The sequence below is a fragment of the Barbus barbus genome, assembly GCF_936440315.1.
Source record: "Barbus barbus genome assembly, chromosome: 26".
NCBI classification, from domain to species: Eukaryota; Metazoa; Chordata; class Actinopteri; order Cypriniformes; family Cyprinidae; genus Barbus; species Barbus barbus.
The window spans coordinates 3,353,502-3,367,140 of record NC_136754.1 but is presented as its reverse complement, the minus strand read 5'-3'; the positions used below and the strand labels follow the sequence as shown (position 1 = coordinate 3,367,140).

The window sequence follows — 13,639 nt, the reverse complement described above, 5'->3', positions numbered from 1 at the left end:
TTGTGAATAATGATCAAATTTCAAAATGCCATATAGGCTATATTAAAAAGGACATCTCTGTCATTTCGTTTCTCCTTTAATTCCATTAATTTATTTCCTCAGTAGGCGGAGAGCATTAAAATTACTCTAGAAACTCGTCTCAGTCTCATAGGGTTCTGCTAGTGTCACTCAAATCCGCCAGCACGGTTATGTGATTTGCATAATGAGCTGACTATAAATGATGCTTCCTCTCGGACTGTCGCTCCCCGTTTGTGACAGTTCCTGAAGAGAGAAACGCTGCGCTGTTTTACAACTTCTGAAGTTCACGATGTCTGCCTCCTCCTACAGAAAGCGCTTTGGAGATGTGGGCCAGAGCAGCTCGTTCTCCAGCCGTCAGACCTCCAGCTCCTTGCGCTCTCGGGTGTCTTTCGGCGTCTCCTCGGCTCCGGTCATTCACGCGTCAAAGAGCTCCAGAGTCCGACGCAGCGCGGCGATGCCACGATCGACCTCTGAGACCCTGGACTTTAACCTCTCGGACGCCCTAAATGCGGAATTCAAGACGAACCGGCTGAATGAGAAGGTGCAGATGCAGTCGCTGAACGACCGCTTCGCCAGTTACATTGAGAAGGTGCGTTTTCTGGAGCAGCAGAACAAGATCCTGTGCGCGGAGCTGGAGCAGCTGCGGGGCCAGAGATCGTCGCGCATCACGGATCTGTATGAGGAGGAGATGCGTGACCTGAGGAGCCAGGTGGACCAGCTCACCACGGAGAAAGCACGCGTGGAAGTGACGCGAGACAACCTGGCAGAAGATTTAGAGCGGTTCAGAGAGAAGTAATGAAAATGTGTTCTAAGAATTTTCTGTGAATTTAAACACGTTTTTCTTTTTTGAAAGTTCCCTGAGCATTCTGAAACAAGTAGTTACATTCCAAAAAAAAAATGTTTGAAGAACGTCCAACTAAGACGTTTCTGAAAAAAGATTTTTTTTTGTGCTAGTGAACGTTTTATTAAGTTTTTCTGCTAACATTTTGAGAATATTATAGATAGCGTTAAATAAATGTTGTATTACCATGACTGGAAGAAAGAAGAAAGAGAACCTACCAGAATGTTTTAAGAATGTTCTCTGTTAGCTGGGGTGGGCCCCAAAAAGTATTCATTCACACTTTTGGGTATGTTAAATTATGAATGCATTGCATTCATGTTGAATATCAAACCAAGTATTATCTGCAGTATGTTAAATATAAACACTTTCAGCAAAACATTTCACAAAAAAAGGAAGTTTAAAAAAGATAAAGAAAATAAATAGATAAAAAAAACATTTAAAGCAAAAATTGTTTTGGGGGCAACGTATATGAAGATTGAGATCCCTTTTTATTGAATAAGCTGTTTTGATTAAATTTTTCGTTTTTTATCCCATTCAGTGATCTTGCAAAATTTCTCAATATATGCAAATACTTGTGCGATAGCAATTTATTTTTAGGTAACAAATTAAGGACATTCTCATTCAAAATAATAAAAGTATTATGCATATAAAAAAAGACATTTTGCATATAAAAAAAGAGTTCATGTAGTAAAATAAACTCCTAATTTTTCTTCTTTTAGTAACCAGTACTTTGCAACAAATGAACATTTAAAAGTTATTAAATATCAATTAATTCAGCTCATTTAATATTTGTAACTGCACACAGTGACTTCATGCGTCAGGATAACTGTGCAGTGCAGAGACAGACCAGTGTTTAGGAAAGTGTTGTGGCAGTGTTTGCTTTTTAGTGGTTTGGAAAATATAAAATCAATAGTCTTTTTACCTCAGGGGCCTTTAGCCTTGATGCACCCTGTGCAGAATGAAGACAAAACATATTTGGAAACTTTGTGGATGTCCAACATCATTTGTTTGCACATAGCATTTTTTATGATTTGTGATCTAATGCTATGAAATCATTTCAAGTGTCTAAATACTTCTTGGGACTATAGTAGTGTAATAATTAATAAATTATGCGAAGTGAAACTAATTTTAAAGAATTGGTCACACTTTATATTAAGTGGCTTTAACTACTATGTACTAATAATACAATGTATTTATTGTGTTCATATTTATTGCAAAACCCTTTTGCTACTATTGTGGTGTGGTATGGGTATAGGAACAGGTATGGTGGTATGGGTAGGTTTAAGTGTGGGTTAAGGTGTAAGGGATGGGTCAACAGTGTAATTATAAATTAATTACAGATATAACTATACATATAGGTATTTTTAAAAATATAAGTACAATGTAAAAACATGTATGTACATAATAAGTGCATTGTACCAAATTATTCATTTAAATGGAAGTACATAGTAGTTAAGGCCACCTAATATAAAGTGGGACCAAGAATTATATCGGGCAGCATGTATTTTGCATTAGAAAATATTTGAAAATTAACAGTTTTTTATTGACGTCTGTCATTTCCAGACTGCAGGATGAGTTTCTTCAGCGAGAAGATGCAGAGAACAACATGAGGAGTTACAGACAAGTAAAACAGCTTTATAACTAATGTTTTTGAGAAACATATAACCTCAACTTATTTTTTTCAAATGACAGTGTTTAAAGAATCTGCAGTAAGTGTCTGCTGCAAGGGTAAATAATTCATTTACAGTAGATGGACCAGGCATAAAAAACAGCAACTTTGCAGGAGATTATTTCATGAGGCCTTTGCTGATGTAAATACTTAAAGATGGTATTGCAACTTCTGTTAACCGTTTCTGAGCTATGGTAATACATGTTGCAACACTTAACCCTTGGGTGGAGTTTTCAGGATGTATATGTAAAAATTTGAGCAACGTAGGATGAGATGAATTGAAACATTGTGTAATTTCTGCATTTGGGTGGATGACTGAGCACACAGAGAGATGCAAGAGATGTGAACTCGCATATTTAAAATAGTGATTGCCTACACTACCATTCAAAGTTTTTTTTTTTTTTGAAAGAAATTAATACTTTTATTCACCAAGAATGCATTGAATTGATCAAAAGTGACAGACATTTATAATTTTACAAAAGTCTTCAGTTTCAAATTTATTAATGAAAGCTGTTCTTTTGACATTTCTATTCATCAAAGAATCCTGTAAAAAAGTTTAAACAAAAATATTCAAAATTGATAATAATCAGAAATGTTTCTTGAGCAGTAAACCAACATTTTAGAATGATTTCTGAAGGATCATGTGACACTGAAGACTGGAGGAATGATGCTGAAAATTCAGCTTTGCATCACAGCAATAAATTACATTTTAAAATATATTCAATATATTCAACTTTTTGATCAAATTTATTTTGGATCAAATAAATGCAGCCTTGGTGAGCATAAGAGGCTTCTTTCAAAAATGTTAAAAATCTTACCGACCCCAAACTTTCTAATGGTAAACAGAAATTTATGAAGTTAAAAATAATGATGAATCTATTAATAATCATTGGACTAAATTTCCTAAAATGACCCAACTAACATCTGCTTGCAGCTATATTTCTCTGCTAGCGGTTCTGGTTTGGGTCAGTGTTTGAGGAACGGCTCAGTGGGGCATGTCAGGCTCGGAGCTGAATGTCTTTGTTTCTGGCATTAGCGCTGGGAAATCTCCATCACTGCTGATTGCTCTTCTAGCAGACCAGCAGACCCTGACAAAGCAAACTGTTGTGACTGAACCGGCTGCCAAGGGCAGGAATGTCTGGATACGTGTGTGTGTGTGTGTGTGTGTGTGTGAGAGAGAGCATGTGTCAAGCATAAAAACAGTTCAAGTGTTAAAGCCTGTTTATTCATGGTTTTAATGTGGGCTGTGGTAGTCCTGTCAGCAGACATCTGAATGGTGCCACACAGACTGCAGGGCATTGTGCCTGGCCCAGATACTCATTAAAAACACAAAGACCTCTTCACGGTGTACTTTCTGTGCATGTGTGCTCAATACAGCAGTGCTGTGTCATATAGCATTGTTATTGCTTTGCAGGATGTGGATAATGCTGCTCTTGCTCGAGTGGATCTGGAGAGGAAGGTGGAGTCTCTTCAGGATGAACTTGCCTTCCTCAAAAATCTCCACGATGAGGTAAGATACACAGCTTCCTTTTCGCTTTAAAAGGCATTTAATGACAGATAAATGCAGCTGATAACCACCGTCACACTCTCAACTAGTGATGGATTAGTCAACCAATAATTGACCATTTCAAGGGCATTAAATAAGTCTGCATGGTCAGTTAGTGTTAGTTTCAAACTGAACTGACAGCGACAGTCTGATCACTGGCATTAAGAGTAGGAAATCAGTCTGTTTAAGATATTTACATGGATAAGATATTTATTTTGCACTGTTAAAATTTTTTAATTATGATAACAATTTGTTAAATATTGTGTAAAATTACGTACAATTTTCCACAGGTTTCTTTATTTACAATCACAAAACTGTATCATGTAAATTATTTGAATAAAATTATCATTAAAAAGTAATAATAATTTAGAATATATATATATATATATATATATATATATATATATATATATATATATATATATATATATATATATTTAATTTAGTGCTGTCAAATGATTAATTGCATCCAAAATAAAAGTTTTTGTTTACATAATATATTTGTGTGTACTGTGTATATTTATTATGTAGATTTAAATACACACACATGCATGTATATATTTAAGAAAAATATGTTTATATATTTATATATGATATAAATTATATGAATATAAATATATACATGTAAATACAGGTAAATATTTTCAAAATACATGCTGTATGTGTGTGTATTTATATATATAATGAATATACACAATAAACACACATATATTATGTAAATGAAAACATTTATTTTGGATTCGATTAATCGTGATTAATTATTTGACAGCACTAATTTAATTATTATAAGAAGCAAGTGTAAAATTGTGTAAAATATTTACAATTATCTTTGTCTAATTTGTATTCATAAAACTAAGTATGTATAAATTAATTAAAATTATTACAATAACATTTTAAATTATTAGTATTTTAATTATCATAAGTTTAAAATGTAAAAAAAAAATCAAAATTTTCTTTGTCTAATTTGCAGTCACTATAAACAAATAAAATTGTGTAAAATGTTAACAACATTTTAATGTCTAATTTGCAATCATAAACCTGTATTATGCATATATAAAACTAAGTAAAATATTATAATAAATTAATAATAATATAAATTAATAATTTATTCCTTATAAATAATTATGATAATTTATTATCATAATTTATGTTCCTAACAAAAAATCCCAGGATCTTTATAGGGTGCTGAGCTGGGTTCAGAAAGCTGGAATTTAAATGAAATCACAATCAAAAAACAGGATGGATGACTATTGTTTCTTGGAGATTTTAGTGTGCTAAAAACTGTTTACATATATTAATTACATATATTAAAATGTCAATATTTAGCTCTATTTATATGATCACACAAGACAAGAAAAGGAGGATGACAGAAGCTATTCAGAAAGCACTACATGGGAATCTCTGTCTCTCGGTCCGTCTGCAGGAGCTGGCTGAGCTGCAGGCACAGATCCAGGGCCAGCAGGTGCAGGTGGATATGGACCTGGCCAAACCTGATCTGACAGGCGCTCTGAGAGACGTCCGACTGCAGTATGAGAACCTAGCAACCAAAAACATCCAGGAGTCGGAGGATTGGTACAAATCCAAGGTATTTAACATGAGCCTTTTCACCATTTATTCTCCTCTTCGGGTTGCTTTTTATCTGTTTTGCTACAAAAAAACAATTCTGCAAGTCATAATTTTCAGTTCATTCATGTAATGGATGAAATAATGGGCCCTTTTTCATTACAATCACTTTTATGTTTAGTCACTTTTACTTTAGTTTTTATTCCTGTTTACAACCTCTGCCTACCTTTGTTAACTTGTGTCTTCCTTCACTGCCAGTTTACTGACCTGACAGAAGCGGCTAACAAGAGTAATGAAGCTCTGCGATTGGCCAAGCAGGAGACCAATGAGTACCGGCGTCAGGTGCAGGCGCTCACCTGCGAGGTAGACTCGCTCAAGGGAACCGTAAGCATCTTACAATTACTAGTTAGACGTATTCTTTGGCCAGAAATGTGATGACTGTGTCTGTAACAACAAACTTCAGCACTCAAGGGAGCCGTAGAGTTGTCCTGTGCCATTAAACCAGATGGGTTATTATTCAGGCAGCTAGCTATAAACATGACAAACTGACAGTTTAACTAACTTTTCTATTCAAACAGATGCTCTACAATGATAGTAGCTGACTTGAAAGAGACAAATGACAGTAGAAGAAGATCATTTACAATAATACCGGCTATAGTGTCTCTTGTGGCAATGCTTAGAATGAAAAATGAATTGTGCTCAGACAAATTTTATAATGACATGCAAAGCAACAAATCTATATATCTATTTCAAATATTATTCTTAATAGACAACTTTTTTTATTTATTTTAATTTGTTTTGTTTTGTGGTCGTGGCCCAGACATGTTTATAGGCATATTATATTATTTACTTTTTTTTAATTTTTATATTTAATTTAATAATTTTTTATTTATTTAACTTTTTGCTTGGAACTAATATTTAATATTTGTACGAACAGATCATTAACAAGTTGGATAATGTATTCTAAATTATGTAAATAATGCAGAATGAGTCTCTGGAGCGTCAGATGAGGGAGATAGAGGAGAACTTTGCAATGGAGTCGTCGAGTTCCCAGGACAATATCACTCGGCTGGAGGAGGACATACGGAACATGAAGGACGAGATGGCAAAACATCTGCACGATTATCAGGATCTGCTCAACGTCAAGATGGCCCTGGACATCGAGATCGCCACCTACAGGAAACTTCTGGAGGGGGAGGAGAGCAGGTGAAGTGCTTGATTCATTTATTGAGATGCTGCCGTTTCATGGGCATGGTTTAATTTGAGTTGAAGCGACATGTTATTATGTTTTATAACATAATTCTACTCTTTATTCTCTTGGATGTAGAATTTCAACCCCTGTTCCAAACTTCTCCTCCTACATTCTGAGAGGTAAAACATCAAGTCACCAATACATATCGTAATGAAACATCTAAAAATGTGTTTGTAATTGAAGATAATCTTGCATTTTGACAGAAACGATGCTTGAGTCCAAGCCTGTTATTGAAAACACATTTACTAAGAAAGTTTTCATTAAGACCATTGAGACCAGAGATGGACAGGTATGTGTTTGACTCACCATAGTTTTTCACATGATTATTAAGAAGTAAAAAGGTTGGAAACAACACTGAGTGTATCACTTAATGGGTGTATTTTACAAAAACATGTCCAGCTCACAACATACATATTTAAATACATGAATGAATGAATGCTAATTTTCCTTTTTTTCTATTTTTATTTTAATTATTCAGAAAATGCATATGAGAGGATCATGTTTTTGCAGTGTGACATTATTTTATTGACAATTAAGCACATTTCTCCCAAAATCTAATTATGTTATGCTTATTAAGAAGTAAAAAGGTTTGAAAAGGTCACAACACCAAACTAAAATAAATAAGGGTTAGAGAAATAAAATAAATTAAAATAAAATAATAATTAAGAATAAATAAATAAATAAGAATCCCTACAATTTACAATATTAAGTACGTTTCTACAGTGAACCTGAAATAAATGTAATCTAATTTTAAGTCTGTGATTTCATTTGGGTCTCTCATGAACACTTTCAATCTTCTCTTCCATTAAGGTGATCAATGAGTCCACTCAGGACCACGATGACCTGGAGTGATGAAGGAAATCTCCTACTGTTATCATCCACTGCAAGCAACCAACTGCAGCACCTTTCTGTATCCCAACTATCAACTAAAGCTAATGTGAACAACCCACGATAACCTGCTTCAAAGTGCCTTTACATCTGCCAAAAGATACAAGTATTTGAGCCTGTAGAGGAAATGTAGCGATAACACACAAGCACAGAAACAGCATGACCTTTAGCGGACTGTGAATCTTTGAATCTGAACCTGCATTTATCTTCTAAATAGTATTTTTGAGCCAACGTGATTTTGTTCAAGCAAAATGTTACAATAAAAACAATCAAAGAAGAGTTTATATTCATAAAGAATCTAATTCTTTGTCTGAATGTTCTTCCATGGGCTATTTTTTTATTATTATTGTGGTAAATTTGCAAAAAACTAATTACATTTGTTTTACAGAAGTAAAACAGTAAAGGCCTCGATATCAAAAATCCAAAAAGAATATTTAAATGATTCCATTTTACACAAAGGTCTCTTATTACTATGTTCCTGTTCTTGGGTTTGAAGCCCATCAATGCCATCTTGTGGACCAGAAAATAAGAGCATCCTATTTTCCTATTTAGTTTTACTGGACCTTTCCTAAACAAGGTGCTTCTCTCAGTGAGGTGCATCCGTGTCCTCTATTAGCGGTTCATGTGGGACAGGATGTGTGTTCCTGTCTGTTTGTTCCAGTGATGGAGATTTGTACTCCCTGGACATGAGTGTTCAAGTTCCTGTTTGCTCCCAGGGAAGCACACCGAGAACTCATGTGTTTGGTGTCATCACCCAATGGCATTTTTAAAGGAACAGCTCACCTGAAAATCATTTACCCCATGTCATTCCAAATGCATATGACTGTCTTTCTTCTGTGTAATACAAAAGGAGAATTTTTGAAGAATGTCCATGGTACTTATTAACTCAGAGAGAGAAGATAGTGATTAAAGGGCTGTCAAGCAACAAAAAAGTATCATAAATGTAGTCCATACAACTCATCCACTACATTTTGAGTCGTCCAAAGCCATACATTTGCTTTGTGTGATGAACAAACTGGATTTGAAGTTGCTATTTTCTACAATCTACCCATTTGTCAGTTGTCACATCTCATTTACACTCGTTTTCACATAGGTTCAACATCAGTTATTTCAGACAACAGGTACTCATGCATCCTCTGGCCAATTGAAGGAAACTTGAATTATGTTCGTGCAACGTGGGCCAGCAACAAACTTGCTACCAGCTGATCACGCCAGTTTAAGGTGGTCAGCTTGGTTAGTAACATATTGGTCAACTACTTATGACCAGTAATAGCTAGAAACCTGCTATCAAACTGGATTTTGCATCAAGGATGAGAACGAAAATAGAGAATTATACAGTTGCTACCAGTTTTGGGGAAAGTTACTTTTAAGAATAATGCATTACAATATTGCCTTACTCTCTAAAAACGTAACTGTTACTTTTTATAGAAAGTAATGTATTATGTTACTTTTGCATTCCTTTTCTCATTTGGCCTTCATGGGCTTGCTTGGTCTATTTTTGTTCTATTTTTAACAAATGTAAAAGTGCTTTCACACCAAAATTGAAATGAGTAAAGAGCACCTCAAACAAACCTTTCTGCTGTGCTACCATTGTGAATTACAGAAGAATAGGACACAGTAGAAGAAAGAAGAATCTTCAGCTCTTACTTCAGCAATGAAACACAAGTGTGATGTTTAAAGCCATTTGTGACCCTGGACCACAAAATTGAGATGTATAAATCATCTGACAGCTGAATAAATATGTTTTTAATTGATTTATGGTTTGTTAGGATAGGACAATATTTGAAAATCTGGAATCTGAGGGAGCAAAAAAAAAATACAATTTTTTGAATAAATAAAATCACTTTTTTTTGTCCAAATTAAGTTCTTAGCAATGCATATTACTAATCAAAAATTAAGTTTTGATATATTTACGGTAAGAAATTTACAAAATATCTTCATGGAACATGATCTTTACTTACTTTACTTATTGTTGGTTATTGCTACAAAAATACTCCAGCGACTTAAGACTGCTTGTGCTCCAGGGTCACATTTTTGCTTATTGGTATGGTTGAGTTAGATCATCGAAGGCCAGCAGCATACATTCTGTAATAAATTAGTATGAAGAATATTTGTGTTATTGAACATTATTATTGCATGTTTGCATCATATTCTGAGTTTGCATTTCACCGTCTCCATTAATTTTGAGAAATAGGCCTACTGAATGTTTTTCTGCAAGTGATATCACATTTAAGCTGTCATTCAGTACATGGGAAAACAAAGCAACCAGCCTAACTAGTGTTGCTTTTTTGAAAATCTAGAATTTATAATTTTTATTTTTTTTTATTTGAAGATATTTTATTCTTGTAAGTTAAAAAGTAATTCGTAGTTACTTGAAAAAGTAGGATAATCTGACTCGCATTACTTGAAATGCGTTACCCCCAACACAGGTTGTATTTTATATAGCCTATTTATGATTTTTTTTTAAATATATTTTTTGTTAAAGCAAACAGTGAGTAGGTTATCCACATGCTATTGAACTAATGGAGAATGTTGATTTCCAATGTTAAATTTCCAATCATTTTAATTGTGAAAGTAATTGTATATTCGCAGCTCGCCAGTGTCGGATTTTATTACTGTGATACACTTGACATACTAATTACAGATGCTTGTTTTCATCGCTCTCGACCCCAGGGACTCGTGTTTGCCAAACTATCTTTATTCATGTGACGACCGCGCTCTTCTCTCGGGAACGCGCACAGGAGATTTCCGCTGGTTTTCATCGTTTCCAGCTGACAAAATGAGATAGACCGAGCCGAATGGGAGCAAGGTGGATCAGCACGTTTACCGCTCAGAGGACACGGTTTGCTTAGTATCATATCGTTTAATGAGGACGCCACAGCAATGACAGAGTCTGAATCCGAGTCATGGAGAGTGTAACCGTGTTTCCAGAGCAGACGGTCAGTCAGCTGAAGGCTGTTTGGCAGAGATGGGCTCAGTGACCTCAGCTTTCACCAGGTCTCGCAACACGTTGGTCAAAGTGGGTTCGGAGCCGCAGAAAGAGCCGGACGGGAAAACGCGCAGCGGGTCCGGTGTGATCCCAAAGCAAACTAGAAAACAACCGCTGGCGCGTAAAACAACCGGCGCCTCCAGAGCAAACACGCCACAAACTCCTGCATCTGCTACAGGTGAGCTTCTGTCTTCACAGTTGGATTTAGGGCATACAAAGCGGAAATTGTTTGATTTATGTTTTTGTTATAGCCTAGTTGTTTTGTTTATTTACTGCAGCTCCAAAAGTAGAACTATGGAGACTTAGGACGTTTATAAGAATACATATCAAAACATCAAACGAAACCAAAATGGGATTCTTCCAGAAGAGTTTTTCACCCATGTTTTGCAGGTCATGTGACTGTTAGGCTTATTGTTTTGTTATTGACAGAACAGTTAATATCATGTCTGACATGTAGGCTAACTGTAAAAATTCTTATAGGCTGAAATTGGTTTTTTTTTATTAGTAGTGAATTAAAAAAACAAAAAAAAACATTTAGAATATTCAAAAACAATGCTGAAAATATTTGCAATTTATGAAAGGTTTAATTCATAAATTAAATTATACTGTACATATTTAATATTTTTGTGTACTTTAATAAAGGCGTTTGAAGTCTTAGTTATTTAAAAAAAATTATAATAATTTAAATATTTTTTAAATATTATTAATTATACTTTCAAAAAAGTACTTTATTAATGGTCAACTGCGATACATACTCTGACACAATTTAGGATGCTTGTGTGACAAGGTCAATAAGTTGTTGACCCATTGACCTTTTTTGAAACAGCATGTTGAAAATGTGTGAATAAACATGACTCAAAAATTCCTGATTCATATTTGTAATTTAAAAAAATATATATTTTTATTAATTTATTTTTGTGAAAATAAGATTGTTATATAAGTTAGATTTTTTATCAACATTAATATATTTTTAAGTGAGCTGAAGTGTCCAGATACTCTTTTAGGTAATTGTGGAATTTCAGCGCATGCCTTCATGAGACGGGTGGGAAACAGGTGTCTGCTCATTTTGGGTCAAAAACGGGGGTGATAGCAGCCATTTATCTGCACATTAGAGAGCTCAGGCACTTCTGCGGAATAGATGAGAAAAAAGCTTCATAATGGGATGATCAATGATGCACCGCTGCGATTCTTTTGAAGGGTCCAGATCCGTGTTTTTTATGTTTGAACTCTTTGATGTTAGAATAACAGCCCTCATTATGCTTTATATAGCGCAAGTGTTTTTCAGAGATGGATTTTTACACTAATCTAAAATGGACATAACCATGCAAGCTTATTTTTATGATGGAACTTAATGTTTTTGAATTAAGTCTCTTATACTGACCAAGGCTGCATTTATTAAAAAAATACAGTAACAATAGTGATATTGTGAAATATTATTACAATAACTGTTTTCATTTTACAATGTAATTTATTTCATGTGATGCAAAACTGAATTTTCAGCATCATTACTCCAGTCTTCAGTGTCACATGATCCTTCAGAAATCATTCTAATATACTGATTTGCTGTTCAAGAAACACTTATTATTATTATTATTATTAATGTTGAAATTGGTTGTGTTGCTTAATATTTTTGTGGCATTTTTTCCAGGAATCTTCAGCTAATAGAAAGTTCAAAAGAACAACATTTATTTGTCTTCCTAATTTAAATTAATTTATTTAAATGATGTTTTTTCTTCCCCAATCTTTTGAATGGTGTATATGCAAAGGTGAAGACCTCATCATAACAAAATATGAAAATTAATATTATACATAAAGAAAATAAAGTCTTTTAAGTGACTTTTCAGGCCTGTTCCAAGTTTTTAAGATGTCCTTTTGTGATATCCCACTTCCCCTTTTCACCTGACCGCTAAAGGAAGAAGCGACCCTCGAGGGTGACTAAAATATCACCTGTAGCTCTATGTTTCATGGTTACCATGAAGCAGCGACAGTAAAGTCTCCCGCTGAGGTCTCTGAGGCGTTGTTCAGATTTTTCTCCCTTTACAGCGTTGCATCTCGAGAGAGTCACAGGTGGGGAGACACCAACCAACACAGTGACTGAATGTTACATTTAGATCAAAACAAAACACCAGTAGCTCTGTGCTATTTTGTAAGAGTTGGAGGTGTTGTAGGGTGTACCGAGTCCAGATTTTACAGTACAGCCTTATATATAAAGGTTCTTCATTGCCAACTTTGTTTACATGAAGAACCTCTCTCTCGCTATATATATATATATATATATATATATATATATATATATATATATATATATATATATATATATATATATATATATATACCTTCTTCAGATTATAAAAATATTCTTTACGCTAAGAAAAAAGTGGTTCTAGTGGTTTTAAGTGGTTTTAAGAACTGTTCACTGAAAAGTTCTGTGGGAAACTAAAAATGGTTCTTTGCTGCAAAAAACCCTTTTGAAAGCTTTATTTTTAGGAGTGCATTATGTAGCCTGTCACATTTCAACTCAAGCAGTCTGTGTCGTTCCTTCATGTCTGAGGATGAGACAGACACCTGCTATGAATAATTAGGGCTTTGTTATTTAAATAATGAGTGATGTGTGTGAACAGACGGGGTAGAACCACACAGATTGTGATTTGCATTTTTAAACTTTTTTTTAATTACTAAAACTGGCAGTGGCATTATGCGAAAATGATTATATAAATTATATAAAACAATAAATACAGTAACTTAATTTCATAATTCTGTGAAAGTTTAAAGGGGTCATGAACTGAGAAATCAAATTCTTTTGATATTTTGACAGGTTATTGTACTATAAAAACATCCTTTAAGTTTGAGAATTTGAAACTTTCTCGTTAGTC

The 13,639-nt window shown here is 34.2% G+C and overlaps 2 protein-coding genes across 2 annotated transcripts in view; both read left to right on the top strand.

Annotated features, from left to right (window-relative positions):
* Positions 1-243: 243 nt before the first annotated feature.
* LOC306846115 (vimentin-like) lies at positions 244-8,084 on the top strand. The gene is made up of 9 exons (XM_079379236.1): positions 244-810; positions 2,423-2,483; positions 3,943-4,038; positions 5,498-5,659; positions 5,896-6,021; positions 6,623-6,843; positions 6,965-7,008; positions 7,093-7,178; positions 7,700-8,084. The coding sequence occupies exons 1-9, from the start codon at positions 308-310 to the stop codon at positions 7,739-7,741; spliced, it is 1,341 nt and encodes a 446-aa protein (XP_079235362.1). The 5' UTR covers positions 244-307; the 3' UTR covers positions 7,742-8,084.
* Positions 8,085-10,745: 2,661 nt separating this feature from the next.
* The window catches only part of LOC306845772 (dual specificity calcium/calmodulin-dependent 3',5'-cyclic nucleotide phosphodiesterase 1A-like), a gene marked incomplete at both ends in the record, with an annotated part of 80,178 nt that continues 77,284 nt past the window's right edge, over positions 10,746-13,639 (top strand). Inside the window, one exon of the mRNA XM_079378749.1 lies at positions 10,746-10,944. Coding sequence (XP_079234875.1) covers positions 10,746-10,944 — 199 coding nt within the window. The remainder of the gene's footprint in view (positions 10,945-13,639) is intronic.